At 42.8% G+C, this 15,638-nt stretch overlaps 1 protein-coding gene across 1 annotated transcript; it reads right to left on the reverse strand.

Moving 5' to 3' along the window:
• Window positions 1-820: 820 nt before the first annotated feature.
• Window positions 821-12,910, reverse strand: LOC144667594 (voltage-dependent calcium channel gamma-5 subunit). Its single transcript, XM_078529024.1, has 6 exons — window positions 12,849-12,910; window positions 10,305-10,521; window positions 8,724-8,810; window positions 5,453-5,593; window positions 4,646-4,791; window positions 821-2,718 (listed from the first exon to the last, which is right to left on the reverse strand). The coding sequence occupies exons 2-6, from the start codon at window positions 10,510-10,512 to the stop codon at window positions 2,461-2,463; spliced, it is 840 nt and encodes a 279-aa protein (XP_078385150.1). The 5' UTR covers window positions 10,513-10,521; window positions 12,849-12,910; the 3' UTR covers window positions 821-2,460.
• Window positions 12,911-15,638: the final 2,728 nt, after the last annotated feature.

Genomic DNA, 15,638 nt, shown 5'->3' on the forward strand with positions numbered 1-15,638 from the left:
GTAGGCACAATTTCTCCTACGGCTACTAGGAATTGTGTGTTGATCACATGATCACAACAAATCAAGGAAGGCCATTCAGCCCATCCTATCTCATCAGAGACAAAAGGCCCACGGCAACAGCATCCCCTCCCCACCAACAACTCCCTTGAAATCACAGTATCCAAAAGGTCCTTGATTGACGTGTTTTGTCTTTGTTGCTTTCCCAGAAAGCATCGGAAAGAAAGTTTTCCTGAACCAATCCTAAATTCACCTTTCAGTCACTTGAATCTATGTCCCTTTGCTTTACTGCATATATACCATTGACTATCCTTATGGAATGTATACATTTTTGTATAAACTTCTGTAAGATCACTCCTCAGTTGCTGCCTTTCAAAGCTGTAAACATCTGGTTGTTCTGATCATCCCAGAATTGCAAACGTTTCAACACCCCCACCCCCTCAACTAAATGTGTCCCTGGTGCCTTGGCAACCAAGACTGAAGCCCCTCCTGAGAGTGCAGCATTCCTGCTATTCTCACTATTCTTCAGATTTGGCAGCGCAGTCTAACATCCTGTGTGCCTTGTTGTTTGAATAGTAAAACATCCCAAAACACTTTCACAGAAAGATAATCAGACAAAAATTGACACCCAGACAAAGGAGGAGACAATAGTCTCAGGTGACCAGAAGCTTAGTCAGCGAGGTAGGTTTTAAGTGGAATCTTACAGCAAGAAAAAGAGGCCAAGAAATGATGGGGGTTTAGGGAGGAAGGTCCAGTGTTAACATCACAATTCTTCTAAACACTATGTAAGATGGCTTACATTTGAACTAAAGTATCTAGTAAAGATATCATTTGATTTTATTAATAAGTCAACAGTACATTGAAAGAAAAAAAGACTTGCATTTATATAACGCTTTTCACGACTGCTGGATGCCTCAAAGCACTTTACAACCAGTGAAGCACTTTTTTGAAGTGTAGTCACTGTTGTAATGGAGGAAATGTGGCAACCAATTTGCGCACAGCAAGATCCCACAAACAGCAATGTGATAGTGACCAGATAATTTGTCTCTGCAATGTCAGCTGGGGGATAAATATTGACCAGGACACCAGGGATAACTCCCCTGCTCTTCTTCAACAAAATAGAGTCAGGGGATCTTTTACATCCACCTGAGCAGGCAGACAGGGTCACAGTTTAACACATCATCGGAAAGACAGCACCTCCAACAGGGCAGCACTCCCTCAGTACTGCACTGGAGTGTCAGCCTTCGTGTTTTTGTGCTGAAGCCCTGGAGTGGGATTTGAAACCCAGGACTTTGTGATTCAGAGACAACTGAGCCACAGCTAACACTATTTTCTGAATGTGATGATATTAAAATTATTTTAACATCCAAGTAAAAATTCTCACTGTTGCATTTTAAAACGACAATATTTAAGCTGTTCTAATTAATCAGAAACTTGTTACATAAGAAATGTGGAGATTTAATACAGAGACATAATTGCGCTCTCAGGTGCCTGTACAACATACAACATGTAAACACGAGCACATTGTGACTCTATTTGAGTACGTTTCTAGGTAACGCCTAGCCTAGCAACGACCGCCGTGTGGCAAGAGTCAATCCTAGCAACTCTGACTAGGTGACTGAGTTTATCTCAGCAACGAGCTGTAGGTGACATATATCCCAGACACTAGATTGCACTGAACTAATTTTCCATTCTCAAATTATAGCATAAGTGGGAACACTGGAACAGGAGCAGACCATTTAGCCTCTCGGAGCATGTTCCATAATTCCATTAGATCAGGGCTGATGTGTATCTTAACTTCATCTACCCACCTTGACTCTGTAATCCTTGTGTAAAAAAAAAAATCTATCAATTTCAATTTGGGAATTTTCATCTGATGCCCGGCCTCAACAGCTTTTTGTGGGAGAGAGTTCCAGATTTCCACGACCCTTTGAGTGAAAAGGTGCTTCTGGACACCACCCTTGTTTGCCCAGCCCTAACGTGAAGGTTATGCCTCCATAGTTCATACCCAATAGAACTGCAGCCAATCATCTGTTGAAGATCAGATCATAGGGACCATTAAATCAAAACACTACTAACTTTTCAAAACATAATATTCTTAATTGCATTAAATTGTTTTGCAGGAAGATAATGCATTTAAAGTGTTATGCACTGTATGAATTTACCACTTTTCAATGACATTTTGCATTCTAGGTTTTACAGAGTTTGAGTGGATGACACCATTGCCAAAGAAAATGCACATTATTACAAAATAACTCGCTACCTTCATTGTGTTCTAGTTCACCCCCTGCCCCGCCCCTGCCAGTAAGCTGATAGTTCGTGCTTTGTAAATGTGCAAATACAGAAACCAGAGCCCCAGTTGATGATTTGTGTTAAGATTGTCCTCCTCACCACAATGGACCGGAGTGTGGGATCCAGGACACCTTAGCTGCTCAGAGGCAAACCACTCTGGTGGGCTGTGACTCAGCAGGGCGAGGAGGACATCTGGTCATAGTCGGGGCACTTGAGAAGCGCTGGATAGTTGGTGCTCATCTGCAGGGAAGCCTCACTGGAAATGTCGGAGGGACTCCGCCCTCGAGGCCAGGCATCTGGGTGCAGGAACTGGCCTGAGTAGTCGGAGCAATTACTGAGCCTCGGTCTGTAGAAGCTGGAATGGGGTCTGTAAATCTCCTCAGCTGCATACCTCTTCATAAAGAGATATACCGACATTACTCCAGCACTCTGCAGGAACACAAAAACCATTGGGGGTGAAATTCTTTTGGAGCCAGCATATCAAGGCCTTTGGGAATTAAACACTTCCTCTTCTGCTCTCCCCCCCCGTTGAAAGGAAAAAGACATTGCTCTCTCAGTTTGGCTCACCAGCATCTGGTAAGTGGCCTGGTAGCAGCTTATCCTTGGGACCAGAGATTATGCAAATGCTGGGAGAGATCAGGATAGTTACTGCGTGGTTGTTGGAAGCTAAGGGATCAGGCCTGTGTAAATATGTCCATTTCTAATGGAAATCACATCCCCCAGAATGAGTGTGTCAGTCTGGAGTGGATTTGTTTCCTATTATGATGTGGAAATGCTTTACTGATAGGATGCTGGAGATAGATTCAAATTGTAACTTTCAAAGGGAAACTCGACATGTAGTGGAAAATGAAACATTTGCAGAGCTATGGGAAAGAGCAGGGGATTGGGACTAACTTGAAAACTCTTCCAAAGAGCCTGCACAATTACAATGGGCTGAATGGCCTCCCTCAGTGCTTTGTCATTCTCTGAGCTGCAGTTGGGTCATTTAGGGCTTTTGGGGCCTGGATTCAAATCTGAGGCCCCAGAGTTGGGGAGAGTGTTAACCTTCTACACCTCCAGGGGTTTCTGTTCATGAGTTACTCTAAAATCCCACCAATCAACTTTCAATCAATGACTTTGATAACCATCGGAAATAAAAATCCTAACTGCAACAAATAGAGATCTCCAGTGTTGTTGGCCGTTGAACTGGGACATTAAGTAATTAAATGCAAGAGTTCAATCTAACCTGAAACTCTTTCGAGTTATCAACAGTCACAGACTGCAACTCTTTCAAGTACAATCACAGTTCTTGGTTTCCAGGAGTGGGACATGAACCCACAACCCTCTGATTCAAAGGCGAGGGTGCTATGAACCACAGCAGTGAGGCTGCCCTGCTTCAATTAGGCCTCACTGTGATTGCAGCTCAGTTAATAGCGTAGAGCAAGTCTGCAGTCCTGGGATTCCAATGCAGCCTTTATTCCCTCCCCCCACCCATCACCAAGGGATTGCACTCGACATTACAATGGGAGCATCATGGGAGGTGGGAAATGTTGGATAGGGAGGGAGTGAAAATTTCTCTCAGGTGGAGGGGAGGATAGAGTGGAACTGAGTCCCTTTGAGCTGCGCTCCTGTGATATTCAGCAGCTAACTGAGAGCAGGCCTGACAGAAAGCAGGCAGCAAACTGCCGTGACTGGATACAGACTATTGTTTGGCATCAGTTGTGACGAGACTAAGTCAACAATAGCACAGCTGATGAGAGAGCAAAGAGTGGTGCCCAGAAGACAAATCATACTAAGTTTTCCAGCTCAGTCTGTCACTCAGTTGAATCTTTCATCCTGAAAGGACAATAAGCGGTAACAGATGCTGTCTGACTTGCTGAGCCTTTCTACTGTTTTCCATTTTCTTTTGTGATATTTGATGGAGGGGTAAATATTGACCAGGACACTGGGGAGAACTCCCCTGCTCTTCTTCAGAACAGTGCCATGGGATCTTTTATGTCCACCTGAGAGGGCAGAAAGGACCTTGGTTTAATGCCGCATCCAAAAAAACAGCACCTCGGACAGTGCAGCTCACCTCCGGTAATGTACAGGAGTATCAGCCCAGAATTTTGTTCTCAAGTGGCTGGAGTAGGACTTGAACCCAGGATTTCCTGATTCAGGGGTGAGAGTGCTATCTAATGAGCCGCTCAAATCACCCCAGTACATACCAATGGCGGGCTGCTGAAGTTGGTGACAATTCTCATAGTTTCGATCATGGCTCCAGTTTAGTTGGGTCATGGTGTAATCTGGGTCAAACTGATTCCCTGGAACCTGAAGCAATCTTGGGTTGAATGTGATGAGTTGAGGCAGATATGGGCACACTTTAGCTGGTAATTACCTCAGTCAGCAGGAAGGATATGGCAGAAAAGGCAAAGGACCATCCATACTTGTAGTGGAAATAGCTCTCTGAGTCCGGGGTTCTGTTTAACATTTCATCATTGATGCTGGATATATACAGCACAAGTCCAACAACCAGTGACAAACCTGCAATTGTGAAGAAGTTATTCATCATAAAACACAAGTGCCACACAATCACTAAGAAGCTGTCATTAATGTTATTAATCATCTGGTTGTTGGCTGAAGAACATCAAAATATGCAACACCAACAAATAATCAAAGGAAATGTCAGGGAACAAGTGGTCAAAGAGGCACAGCATGTTGGCACCATTGCCAATTCTGGGGCAGAGTGGCAGATCAAAGAGGGAATGGGATAGGTATTTGGCATCAAAACAATTTGAGGAAGTATGAGAGACAGTGCATGGTATTTTTCATATCTTGGGGTTAGTCCAGCAAACTGCAAAAGCATCTTCTGCTCCTGTATAATGCTCTTGTGTGGCTATGACACAAATCACTGTTATGTTGGGTGTTGCTGGGTGTCAGTTGTGCCAATACCAGGAGATGTTGGTGGATGTTTGACACTCTGCCACTAAGCAAAAAGAGACAAAGAACACAGGAATGTCACCACGTGCCACCCTCAGACGATCTCCAACTGGGTCGCCTCTCCCATCGTGTTGAGAAGGGAAATACCTCCCAGCCCAAAGGTGGCAAAACAAAATGATACAACAGGAAACACATTGAAAGTGAGAAGAAACTTGGCAACTGAGTTGTCTGTTTTTTTTTCCCCTTCCACTTTCTTGACTATTACCTGAAAGTATGAAGAAGATTCCTGACACAAAGGCCAAGATAGTCCTATGAGGTCTAATATGTCCAATGTTGTTCAACACAAAACCAATGAACATAAAAAACAGGCTGACCAGCGGGAAAGGAGTGGATGATCGTATCATTTCTGTGGAAAGAAAAAGATCTGAGAAATCAGTGATTGCTAGAAAGAAAGTCTTGAATTTTTATCGGTTAAAAAATCACAACCCCAGGACATCCCAAAGCACTTTACAGGCAGGAAGTACTATTGAAAATGATTCACTGTTGTAATGTAGAAAACTTGTGGTCAATTTGCATACAGCAAGCTCTGCAAACAGCCATGTGATCTGATCAGGTAATCTCTTTTGGTGATGTTGGTTGAGAGATAAATATTAGCCAGGACATCAAGGAGAATCCTCCACTCTTCTTTGAAATAGTGCCTTGGGAAATTTTACTTCCATCTGGGAGAGCAGTCAGGCCTCCACCTAACATCTCATCTGAAAGCCACCTCCGACAGTGCAGTGTTGTCATTATATTTAAAAGTCTTATTTTTAGCTAAAGGTTGCACCAATTGATGCCTCTCGGCCCACTCCCAAAGGCTCTGAACATATTAAACATTAACACTAGTTCACTATTCATTCTCCAATCTGTTACTATTACAAATCTTCAGGGCTCCACCACTCCTTCCCTCTCACCTTTAAACTCTGTTCCTGCATTACCACAGTTACCTCGCTGCTCATTTAAACTTAAAGGATGCTAATCAAGATATTGGCCTCCATGATTGATCCTTGAATGGACTCGCAGGTCAGAGTTTCATCCTTTCAGTTTCATGCCTACACCCTCTGGAGCAGTGAACTAGAGTGAGATTGTCTCATGGTCTCCCTTATACTGCACAGAACCAATGTAACCCTGTTTGTAGAAGTGCTTTGCTGACTTTCTGTCTGTTTGTAACAATAACACAAAGACAGAAGGAAATGTGAGAGGCTCCATTTATCCCAGTACCAGGTGCTTGATTGGTTATTATTTATCTACTTATTACTGATCATTTATCTAGCTATTATTGATCAGTTATTGTTGATCTAGTTATTAGCCCGAGTGCTGATGTGGGAATTAATGTACATTAGAAGTTTAGCCTTCATTTCCCAGCTGAGTAACTTGGTAGCATTCTCTCAAGGGGTTGTGTCTTAACCGAGCTCAAAGTTCTAGACATATTATCTACAATAAGAGAGAACTGCACAGTTGAACAGACACAGAGACTCTGTCTGCTGGGACATTTAAAAGGATTAACATCAGAAGCATCCATGATGCTGATCAATAATGATGTCAAATCCATGACTGAGTAGTAAGAGAGGCTGGGAAGAGAGCAGAAACTCTTACCTCGTGTGGAGGGCCAAATGTGTAAATACTTGCTGTAAAAAAAAAAATAGATTATGGACTCGAGCAGCATACTTTTGGGAGACTAGACAATCCCCAAACCCTGTCTAAACCCCTGCCACACAATAAAACATTGGACACACATAGATGCCCTGTCTGCTGGGGCATTTAAGATCCCAAAATATTGTTTGAAAAAGAGCAGAGAGTTCATCTCAGTTCTGTTTGTAGGAGCGGCAGCTCAGTTTGTATCTCTCTGACCTCCGAGTCAAAACATTGTTGGTTCAAATCCCACCACAGAGACTTCAGCACTAAAGTCTAGTGTGACACAGCAGTGTCATGCTGAAGTAGTGCTGCGCTGTTAGAGGTGCTGTCTTTCAGATGAGACGTTAAACTGAAGACCCCATTTGCCTTCTCAGGTGGATGTGAAGGATCCTATAGCATGATATCAAATTAAAGAAACGGAGCCATCAGGACAAAGTGACTACATTTTGAAAGTGCACCATTGGCTATAAAGCTGTTAGGTGATGTCATGGATAGCATCATAGAAATGTAAGATTTTCTCTTACCTTTCATGTGCATGAACTAGCTACTAACTGAACTGCATTTGCCTACATAGTAACACTTACTATGTACACCTACATGTACACTTCAGAATCAGTCATTGTAAATGTGTCATGAAACTACTATACTTTTCATAGTATTATTGTGGGATATTGTAAAGTAGGCTTATGTCTGTGTGCGTGTGGCTGATTTAATTAGATTAGAGACGGGTAGACTGCAAGGTTGAAATTATCAAGAGTTAGGGGTAAAAAGGCATTTGAAATGCTAATGAGTGAGCTAGGATAAAGTCAGCAGATAGTGTGAATTAAATTTGCATTTAACATAAGTGGAGAGGTGTTTGATTTTCAAAGAGACGTGATAAGGTTTTTATGACTGGCAAGACAAATAGGGTAAGGTTATTACATTTATTTTTCCCAAGGCTCTGACCATAATGACAACATAAAAATGTTTTATATTATGATGGGAAAAGTAAATTCCAAAGGCATGGGGGAACAATGGGATTTACAGATTAAAGAGGAAGAAATATATTTAAAGAAGGATGGAAGGCTGTATGAGGTGTGGCCATGTGAGATCTGAAAGGTACACTGTGAAACAGACTTGGGGAAAAGCCTCTAGCCACTTTGCACAAGTCTGCTGTTCCAGTAACAAAAGTTGTGTTAAAAGCCTTTAAATTCCACTGTCGAGTGGGTGCTTGTGGTAACCTTGCTGGATTGTCTGTATAAATTTAAAATTTATTTTGGACTGTTGCCTTAAAGGGGGTGTGTAGTTGGGAGTCTGGTTAATTAGGAATTTTTTGAATCATTATAATATTAAGTAACTGTAATTGCAACCTTGTGCATGTGTTTTATTCTCTTTTGTTAAAAAATGTTTTAATTTAATTTTTAAAATCTCTAAAGGTGTTAGTGGACTTATTACTTCTGAATTCAGTGCACAAACCTTCTCATAATAAATATAAATTGCAAAACCATTGTAATAGTGTGGCCAAGTTTCCCTTTTGGATTTGGTCAGCCTGGCAAATACCACCTGCCCTACCATAACATACGTATCACTTTAAGATGTTTCTGAAAGATACAATAAAGTCTTTGCTCCTACAGGGAGTAGTTGTGGTGAATAACATAGATGTGTTTGAGGACAAGTTAGATAAACACATGAGGGAGGAGCATATTAGAAGGTTATGTTGATGGGGTTAGATGAAGAGACGTAGGAGGAAGTTTATGTGGGGCATAACCGCTAGAACAAGTTGGGTCAAATGGCCTGTTTCTGTGCTCTAGACTCGATGATTCCAACCAGTTCTTATTTATTTAAATATTGAACTTCTGATTGGACAGAGAATGGATACTGACTTAAAACACTGACGGTGGATTCTGAGGTCAGTTGCACATTCATTGGCATCACGTACTCGATGGTAAAACAGTGGCCACGCTCTTTTCCTACAGACACAAACAACAGGTTGTTAAAGATTGTTAATCACTACAAATCACACAGCAACAGGGAGGAAAAAAAAATTCATCAGAAATCATCAGGAAATCAGAAAAATGACAGACCCTGGAGCAGTGCATCTGTACACAGAGGTACCTGTGTTATGTCTGTACAGCAGAGTCTCATTAATAGCACAGCATGTTAATGCCTCTGTGAAGCGGAGTTGATTATAGGGAAAGAATTGTGACTTCTGGAAAATAAGTGTATTATATTTAAACAGTGGGATACTCTACAAAACACATACTAGTATGTTACCACTGTGAGACTATTATTAGGCAGAAGGTTAGACTTCTGAAAGGCCATTACATAATATATATTCATGTATATACGCAGGACTGGGCCATTTCTGTCAGGGGAAAAAAATTATATATATGTTTTATCTCTCAATAAGGCAGTATATATGATATATGGAAGAGTGATTTACATATCTTTAAAGCTCTGTATATCATATGTACAGGAGTGATTTATATATCTGTAAAGCAGTGTGCATGATGTATATAAATATATTATTTTTTTCTTTATTCTTTTGTACACAAGGCCAGAATTTGCTGCTAGACCATTTCAGAGGGCAGTTAAGAATCGATCACATTGCTGTGGGTCTGGAGTCACATGTGGGTCAGACAAAGTAAGGGATGGCAGATTTCCTTCCCTCATGGGTATCGGAGAGCCAGAAGGGTTTTTACAACAATGGATGATGGTTGTCATGCTCACCGTTACTGAGATTATCTTAATAACTCCAGGTTGATTAATTGAAATTGAAATCCCCCCAGCTGCCATGTGGTAATTTGAATCTATGCCTCAGAGCATTAGCCTAGACCTCTGGATTACTAGCCCAGTGACACTGTCACAAAACCGCCTTCTCCTCCCATCCTTGAATGACAATGTTAAAGGGGCCATTTTTAGGTGTCCACAGGCATTAGGCCTCTTAAATATGTAAATAAGGGACCGAACTGATGTTGAAGGATTCACCGTAAAATTAGTATTCTTTCTCTGCCCCTGTGGCCACTAGGAGGAGCAGTAGGTGCTCCCCAAATTCCACTTGAGGCACAACCCCCTCACCAACCCTCATAGCCAACTCCAATCCCCTCTCCTGGCACCTAGCTAAGAGCCCCTCTTGAAGAGGCAGGTAGCCTGGCATTGATGCCATTGCTCGGGGGAGCTGCCTGGGAAGCTGATGGGCCCTAGGATTGATTTCCATCAGTCCTCTGGCCTCTTGGTCACACTTACCCTACAGCATCTACTTCAAACAGTCCCACATGAATTTCTGCACCTTGTGAACAGCCATCAAACGAAAACAGAAAGTGGCAGAAATGCAGCCAGTCAGTCTCTAAAAGAGCAAAATAGGCCAAAGCTTTGAGTAGGACATGCCATCTGCCATTTTCCTTTTTCAATTAGCAGTCTTAGTTCATGAGCAATAAAATCGGTGCTGAGGACAATGTCCGTACCTGCCAGAAAACAAACCCTCCAGAGGCCAGAGTGCAGCGACATCTGGACTTCCGTTGTCATGTTCTGGGGGGAAATAGTCCCTTCTTCCAGGTATAACCAATAGTCTGTGCTAACGGCGACCCCAAGGAGACCCAGGCCACACACAGCGAACACACTGCTCAGGAGAGTCAAGGCCTTCCGGCCACAAGAGGTCATTCCGCACAACATCTGGATTTTCTGTGGAAATGGCAGGCCACAGAATAAAACAAATTAATCATCCACAGTGTAACTTAGAAACAACATTTCACCAGCTCCCCAGGAAAGGATCGCCAACTCTGGTCGGAACTATTCCAAGGGGATCTGTCACATCACCTTTTGCCTGCAAACGCCCCACCTGGCCAAACAGCCTTTTCATCATTCTGAAGCAGTTTTATAACCAATAAATTAAAATAGTCGATAAGCTAAGAAAAACACACAACCCTTTTTAATGTCCCTATGGTTTGCCTCCTGGGTTTTGTCACACAACAGTGTCCAGAGATTCATCTTCATTTTCTGAAGGCTCCAGGACAATCCTGGAGTGTTTGGTAACCCAATCCCTGGGTGGTTTAGTGAGTTGACCCAGTAGTTAACTGAGCCAAGAAAGTTGTGGGTTTGAGCGATGATCTACGTTGAATTAATATATCGCCAGGGCTGGGAGGGAGAGGATGAGCCAGTGTACTCACTCCTGATCACTAATGTGCAGAGGCCTTCTCGAGGTGCCCATGCACATCAACTAAGGCCACGTTAAGGGGCACTTGCAACACGCCCCATGCCAAAGGCCAAATTTGCTGATGACACAAAATTGGATGGGTTCAGTTAAACAGAGGAGGGCTGCGATGGACTAGAGAAAGAGATTAACAAATTTGCATAATGGCATGTAAATGGCAAATGAACTTTAATGTAGATAAGTAGGAAAAGTAAAGGAGGACACACACTTCTTGGAAATTAAGTACACAGATCATTAAAAGTACTGACTCAGATTAATAAAGGAATAAAAAAAAACTGGGGTTCATTTGGAGTAAGATAGGACTGAAAAGTAGAAGTTATGTAAAACTTGTGGTTAGACCACACAGAGCACTGTGCACAATCCTGGTCTCCATGTCCTAAGGGGTATAGGGGCACTGGAGAAGGTGCAAAAAACATTAACTAAAATGATGCCAGAAGCGAGAGGCTACACCTAACAGGGAAGATTGAACAGGCTGGGGATCTTCATGCTAGGAGGCTGTGGGGTGATCTGATAGAGGTTTCTAAGATTATGAGAGGACTTGATAGGGTCGATGTAGAGAACGTGATTCCACTTGCAAATGGGACCAGAACTAGGGGCCATAAATACACGATAATCACCAATAAATCCAATAGGGAATTGAGGAGAAACTTCCTTATCCAGAGAGTGGTTAGAATGTGGAACTCACTACCACAGGGAGTCGTTGAGATGAATGGCATAGATATATTTTAGGGGAAGCTCGATAAACACGAGGGAGAAAGGGATAGAGGGATATTTTGGATAAGGTTAGATAAAGAGGAGGCTTGTGTGGAACAGAAACATCGATGGGCTGAATGGCCTGTTTTGGCTTTGTAAATACCTTTTAGTAAAAGTTGCATGGATAAGATGGCCAGTTGGATAAGCTATTGGAGGGCACTCATTGCCAAGAGGGGATTGGGGAGAAAATTGGGGGAGGAAAGGCAAAAAAAAAACCTTATTTTAAAAGAAAAATCAACCTCTGCCTCGGGATTTACTTTTTTCCCCAAATTTTCTCTCTTCTCTCATGAAAGGCATTGGCTCTTCCAGGGTCAGTTCGACCCCACTCAGTCTAACAGAGGCAACTGAACAGCTGCTCCTACTCTTGGGGGAATTCTCAATGGTTTTAGTAACAATGTTCACCAAGCAAGAGGATGGGAGTGAAGATCAGGTTTCTAGCCTTGGAATAATTATCTTTTCATTCATTAGGAGAGTGTTTTTGTGGAGGTGATATTAACAGAATCACCGACACTTGCGATTTCATGAATCATTTAATTGATTTGATGTTATTACACTGGGTGCACATGATTCACACAGGTAGAAAGAAGAGAAGATATTTATCCAGCTATTATCATGCTGTTAAACAATGGTGAAAAATCAATGAACCCTTAATGAAATTGCAAGTTTTAGCACTGCTATAAGGATGATGCTGTTATATTATTGGTAACGTGATGAAGAGCCCAGAGCAAACACCAAAACAGCATGTGGCGCTGCGTGGGAAAGAGAGGGAGTGAGACTGCGGGGGAGAGAGGGAGCGAGAAAAGGCAGAAAAGGAGAAAGCCAGAAAGAAAGTGAATAGAAATGCCAATAAAACATTAGTGTGCTTCACCTAACAGTGTCAGCTGTGACTCAGTGGTAGCACATTCACCTCTAAACCTGAAGATACGGGTTGAGGTGCCACCTTTGAGATGTTAAACTGAGGTTCCATCTACCCTCTCGGGTGGATAGAAAAGATCCCATGGCACTGTTTAAATATTGTGGCCTTTGGTGAATGCTTTTTACTTACCTACACTTCAGCTTGACCAGATGGAATGAATGTGGATCAGGATGGCTTTGTTAAATGTTCTGTCAAAAAAATAGAGTTAGGAAGACTCAGAATGTTTTGTCTTTTTATTTAAGGGAAGCACGTGAATGATGAGGAAAACAGGTCCTACAATTCACAAGAGAATCTGAGACTGTTCAATGACCTAATTAACAACTCCACCCCACACTCATGCAGTCAGATTGTCATCCTTCACCAGTTCCTGCATATTCTCAGATTTTTCTCCACCAAAATCCCACCTTCAGTACACCATACAGGTGGAACCTTGTGCCCTCCCCTGTGGCGAGTTTGATGGTGGGGGGGTGGTGGGGCATTTAATCAGGTGGGAGAGTGTCAGGGTGGGGAACCTGTCCGCCCCCCGCCTTCACCTTGATTAAGTCAGCACTGGGAAGGCCTGTGGACAGCCTTCCTGCCCCGCCACCAATCAAGGCCCTTAAATAGGCAATTAATGCCCACTTAAGGGCTGGTATTTACAGCAGTGGGCAGGTGGGTGGCTTGCCATGCAGGGAGCATGTGGGGGGGCCTCGTTCAAGGGAACCTCGCATTGGGAAGGAGGGAGGGGCTAACTGATAGCCAAACCCTCCCCCGCCTTTGCTGCTGACCCCCCCCCACCTATATCCTTGATCTGGGGAAAGGCTCACCACTGGCCTGCCAAGTGCCCGAGTGGATCCAGATGCAGCAGGCCTTCCCTAATAGAGACATCACTGGGCTCTCACCAGCTCTCCAGCCAGCAGCCGAAATTCCCGTCACCTCCAAAGGATTCTCCCCTAAATCACAGGGAAAGGTATCACTGAACAGGCTCGTACCATAGGCTAAACTCTTCCCTGCACCGGTGCACAGGTTTACATTAAATTCCTGTACACACATGGAAATTTGACCCAAACCAACCCAAGTGTTTAAAAATTAATCCTGGAGGAACCTCAATCTAGTCGTGGTCAGTTATAATGCATCTAGTAATGAACAGCCAGTCATAAGAATTCTAATCAAGATTTTAGAAATTGATGGCCGAGTTAATTGTCCTCTGTCACAGTGATGGGATCATTCTTTGAACAATGCAAATGGCTAAATTGACTAGCAAGCTACAAAATAAATATTGGAATAAATAAAATGCTGGCATTTTATTGATATTCCCCTCCCCTTTTAGTCAGAGCCACATCTTACCTGTATCCTACACTAGGTTATGTGTCAGCTGTGGCTCAGTTGGCAGGATGCTGATCTCTGAGACACAAGGTGGTGGTTTCAAGTCTCACTCCACGACTTGGATGTAATATTCTAGGCTGATACTCCAGTGCAGCGCTGAGGGAGTGCTGCACTGTCAGAGGTGCTAGATAAGATGTTAAACAGAGCCTGCCTCTCAGGTGGACATAAACAATCCTATGGCTCTACTTTGAAGAAGAGGAGGGGAGTTATTCCCACCGGAGGAACAGCACCTCATCGTCTGACTAGGCACTTTACAGCCTTCCGGACTTAACACTGAGTTTAACAACTTCAGGTCATGAACTCTCTTCTTCCATCCTCTCCCCCTTTTCCAAATATTTATTTTAAAATTTTTATATATATTTTTTTTCCCACCTATTTCTATTATTATTTTTAAAATTTATTTTCATTCATTGTTTTATCCCCACCCTTTAGCCTATTTTGATCTTATCTCCCACACTGTCCCCTCCCCCCACCCCACCCCCACTGGGGCCATCTGTCACTTGCTCATCCTGCTTCCTACTCTTAATGTCACCATTAGCACCTCCTTCAGCCACTATCACCACCATCAATACCCCTTCAACCTTCTGTTTATGATATCTTTCATAATCTCTCCTTTGCCCCCACCTATCGCTGGCCTTCTATCCAGCTCCACCTGCCACCACCCCCCCACCCCTCCTTAAACAGTACATTTCACCACATTTTTACTTCTCTTTAGTTCTGAAGAAGAGTCATATGGACTGGAAACGTTAGCTCTGTCTTTCTCTCTCCACAGATGCTGTCAGACCTGCTGAGTTTTTCCAGCTAGTTTTGTTTTGGTTTTGGTTCTGCTAACATTTCTCTCTCAGTCAGCATCACAAAGAAACAGGTTATTTGGTCATTAACACTGCTGATTGTGGGAGCTTGCTGTGCTGCATTTCAAACAAATGCTTCAACTCTTCAAAAAAAATTTCATTAGCTAAAAAGTGCTTTGGGCACCTGATGGCCAAAAAAGGATGTTCTTTGTCTAAATCACATTTCTGAGTGTATATAATGCTTCATTCACACATTTGGATTTTAGTTTTTTTTTTAGTGGTTACAATCATTTGTTTTCTGGGCAAATTTTTATCATATTTTTTGATTCGCCCGTCTATAGTAACAGGATCTTCATTTTGAGATGCTAGCCATGGTTCAGTTGGTAGCACTCTCACTTCTTGGGCAGAATTTTGTCATTGGCGAGCAGGGGGCAGAACCCCCGACGTCATCCCGCCCCATTAAAATTTTCAGGAAGGCGGGGCGCAGCAAAATCAGCTGGGGGTCCACCGACCTTTTAAACAATTAAAAGGACCTGCCCGTCCAGCCTTAAGCTTGGCGGGTCAGCCAGGAGCCCCGGCGGCAAATAGAGAAAACATGAAACTTCATCCACTGGCGGGATGAGGTTTCATGCAGGGTGTTAAAAATTTTAATAAAGTTAATCTGTATATTATGAACATTGTCACATGAGGGGAACATGTTAGGGAATTTTTTTTTTCTGTTTTTAATATTTTTCAAAGTGGAAGCGATCTCCCTGAGGCTGCA

Source organism: Cetorhinus maximus, chromosome 24, assembly GCF_964194155.1.
Source record: "Cetorhinus maximus chromosome 24, sCetMax3.hap1.1, whole genome shotgun sequence".
Taxonomy (NCBI): domain Eukaryota; kingdom Metazoa; phylum Chordata; class Chondrichthyes; order Lamniformes; family Cetorhinidae; genus Cetorhinus; species Cetorhinus maximus.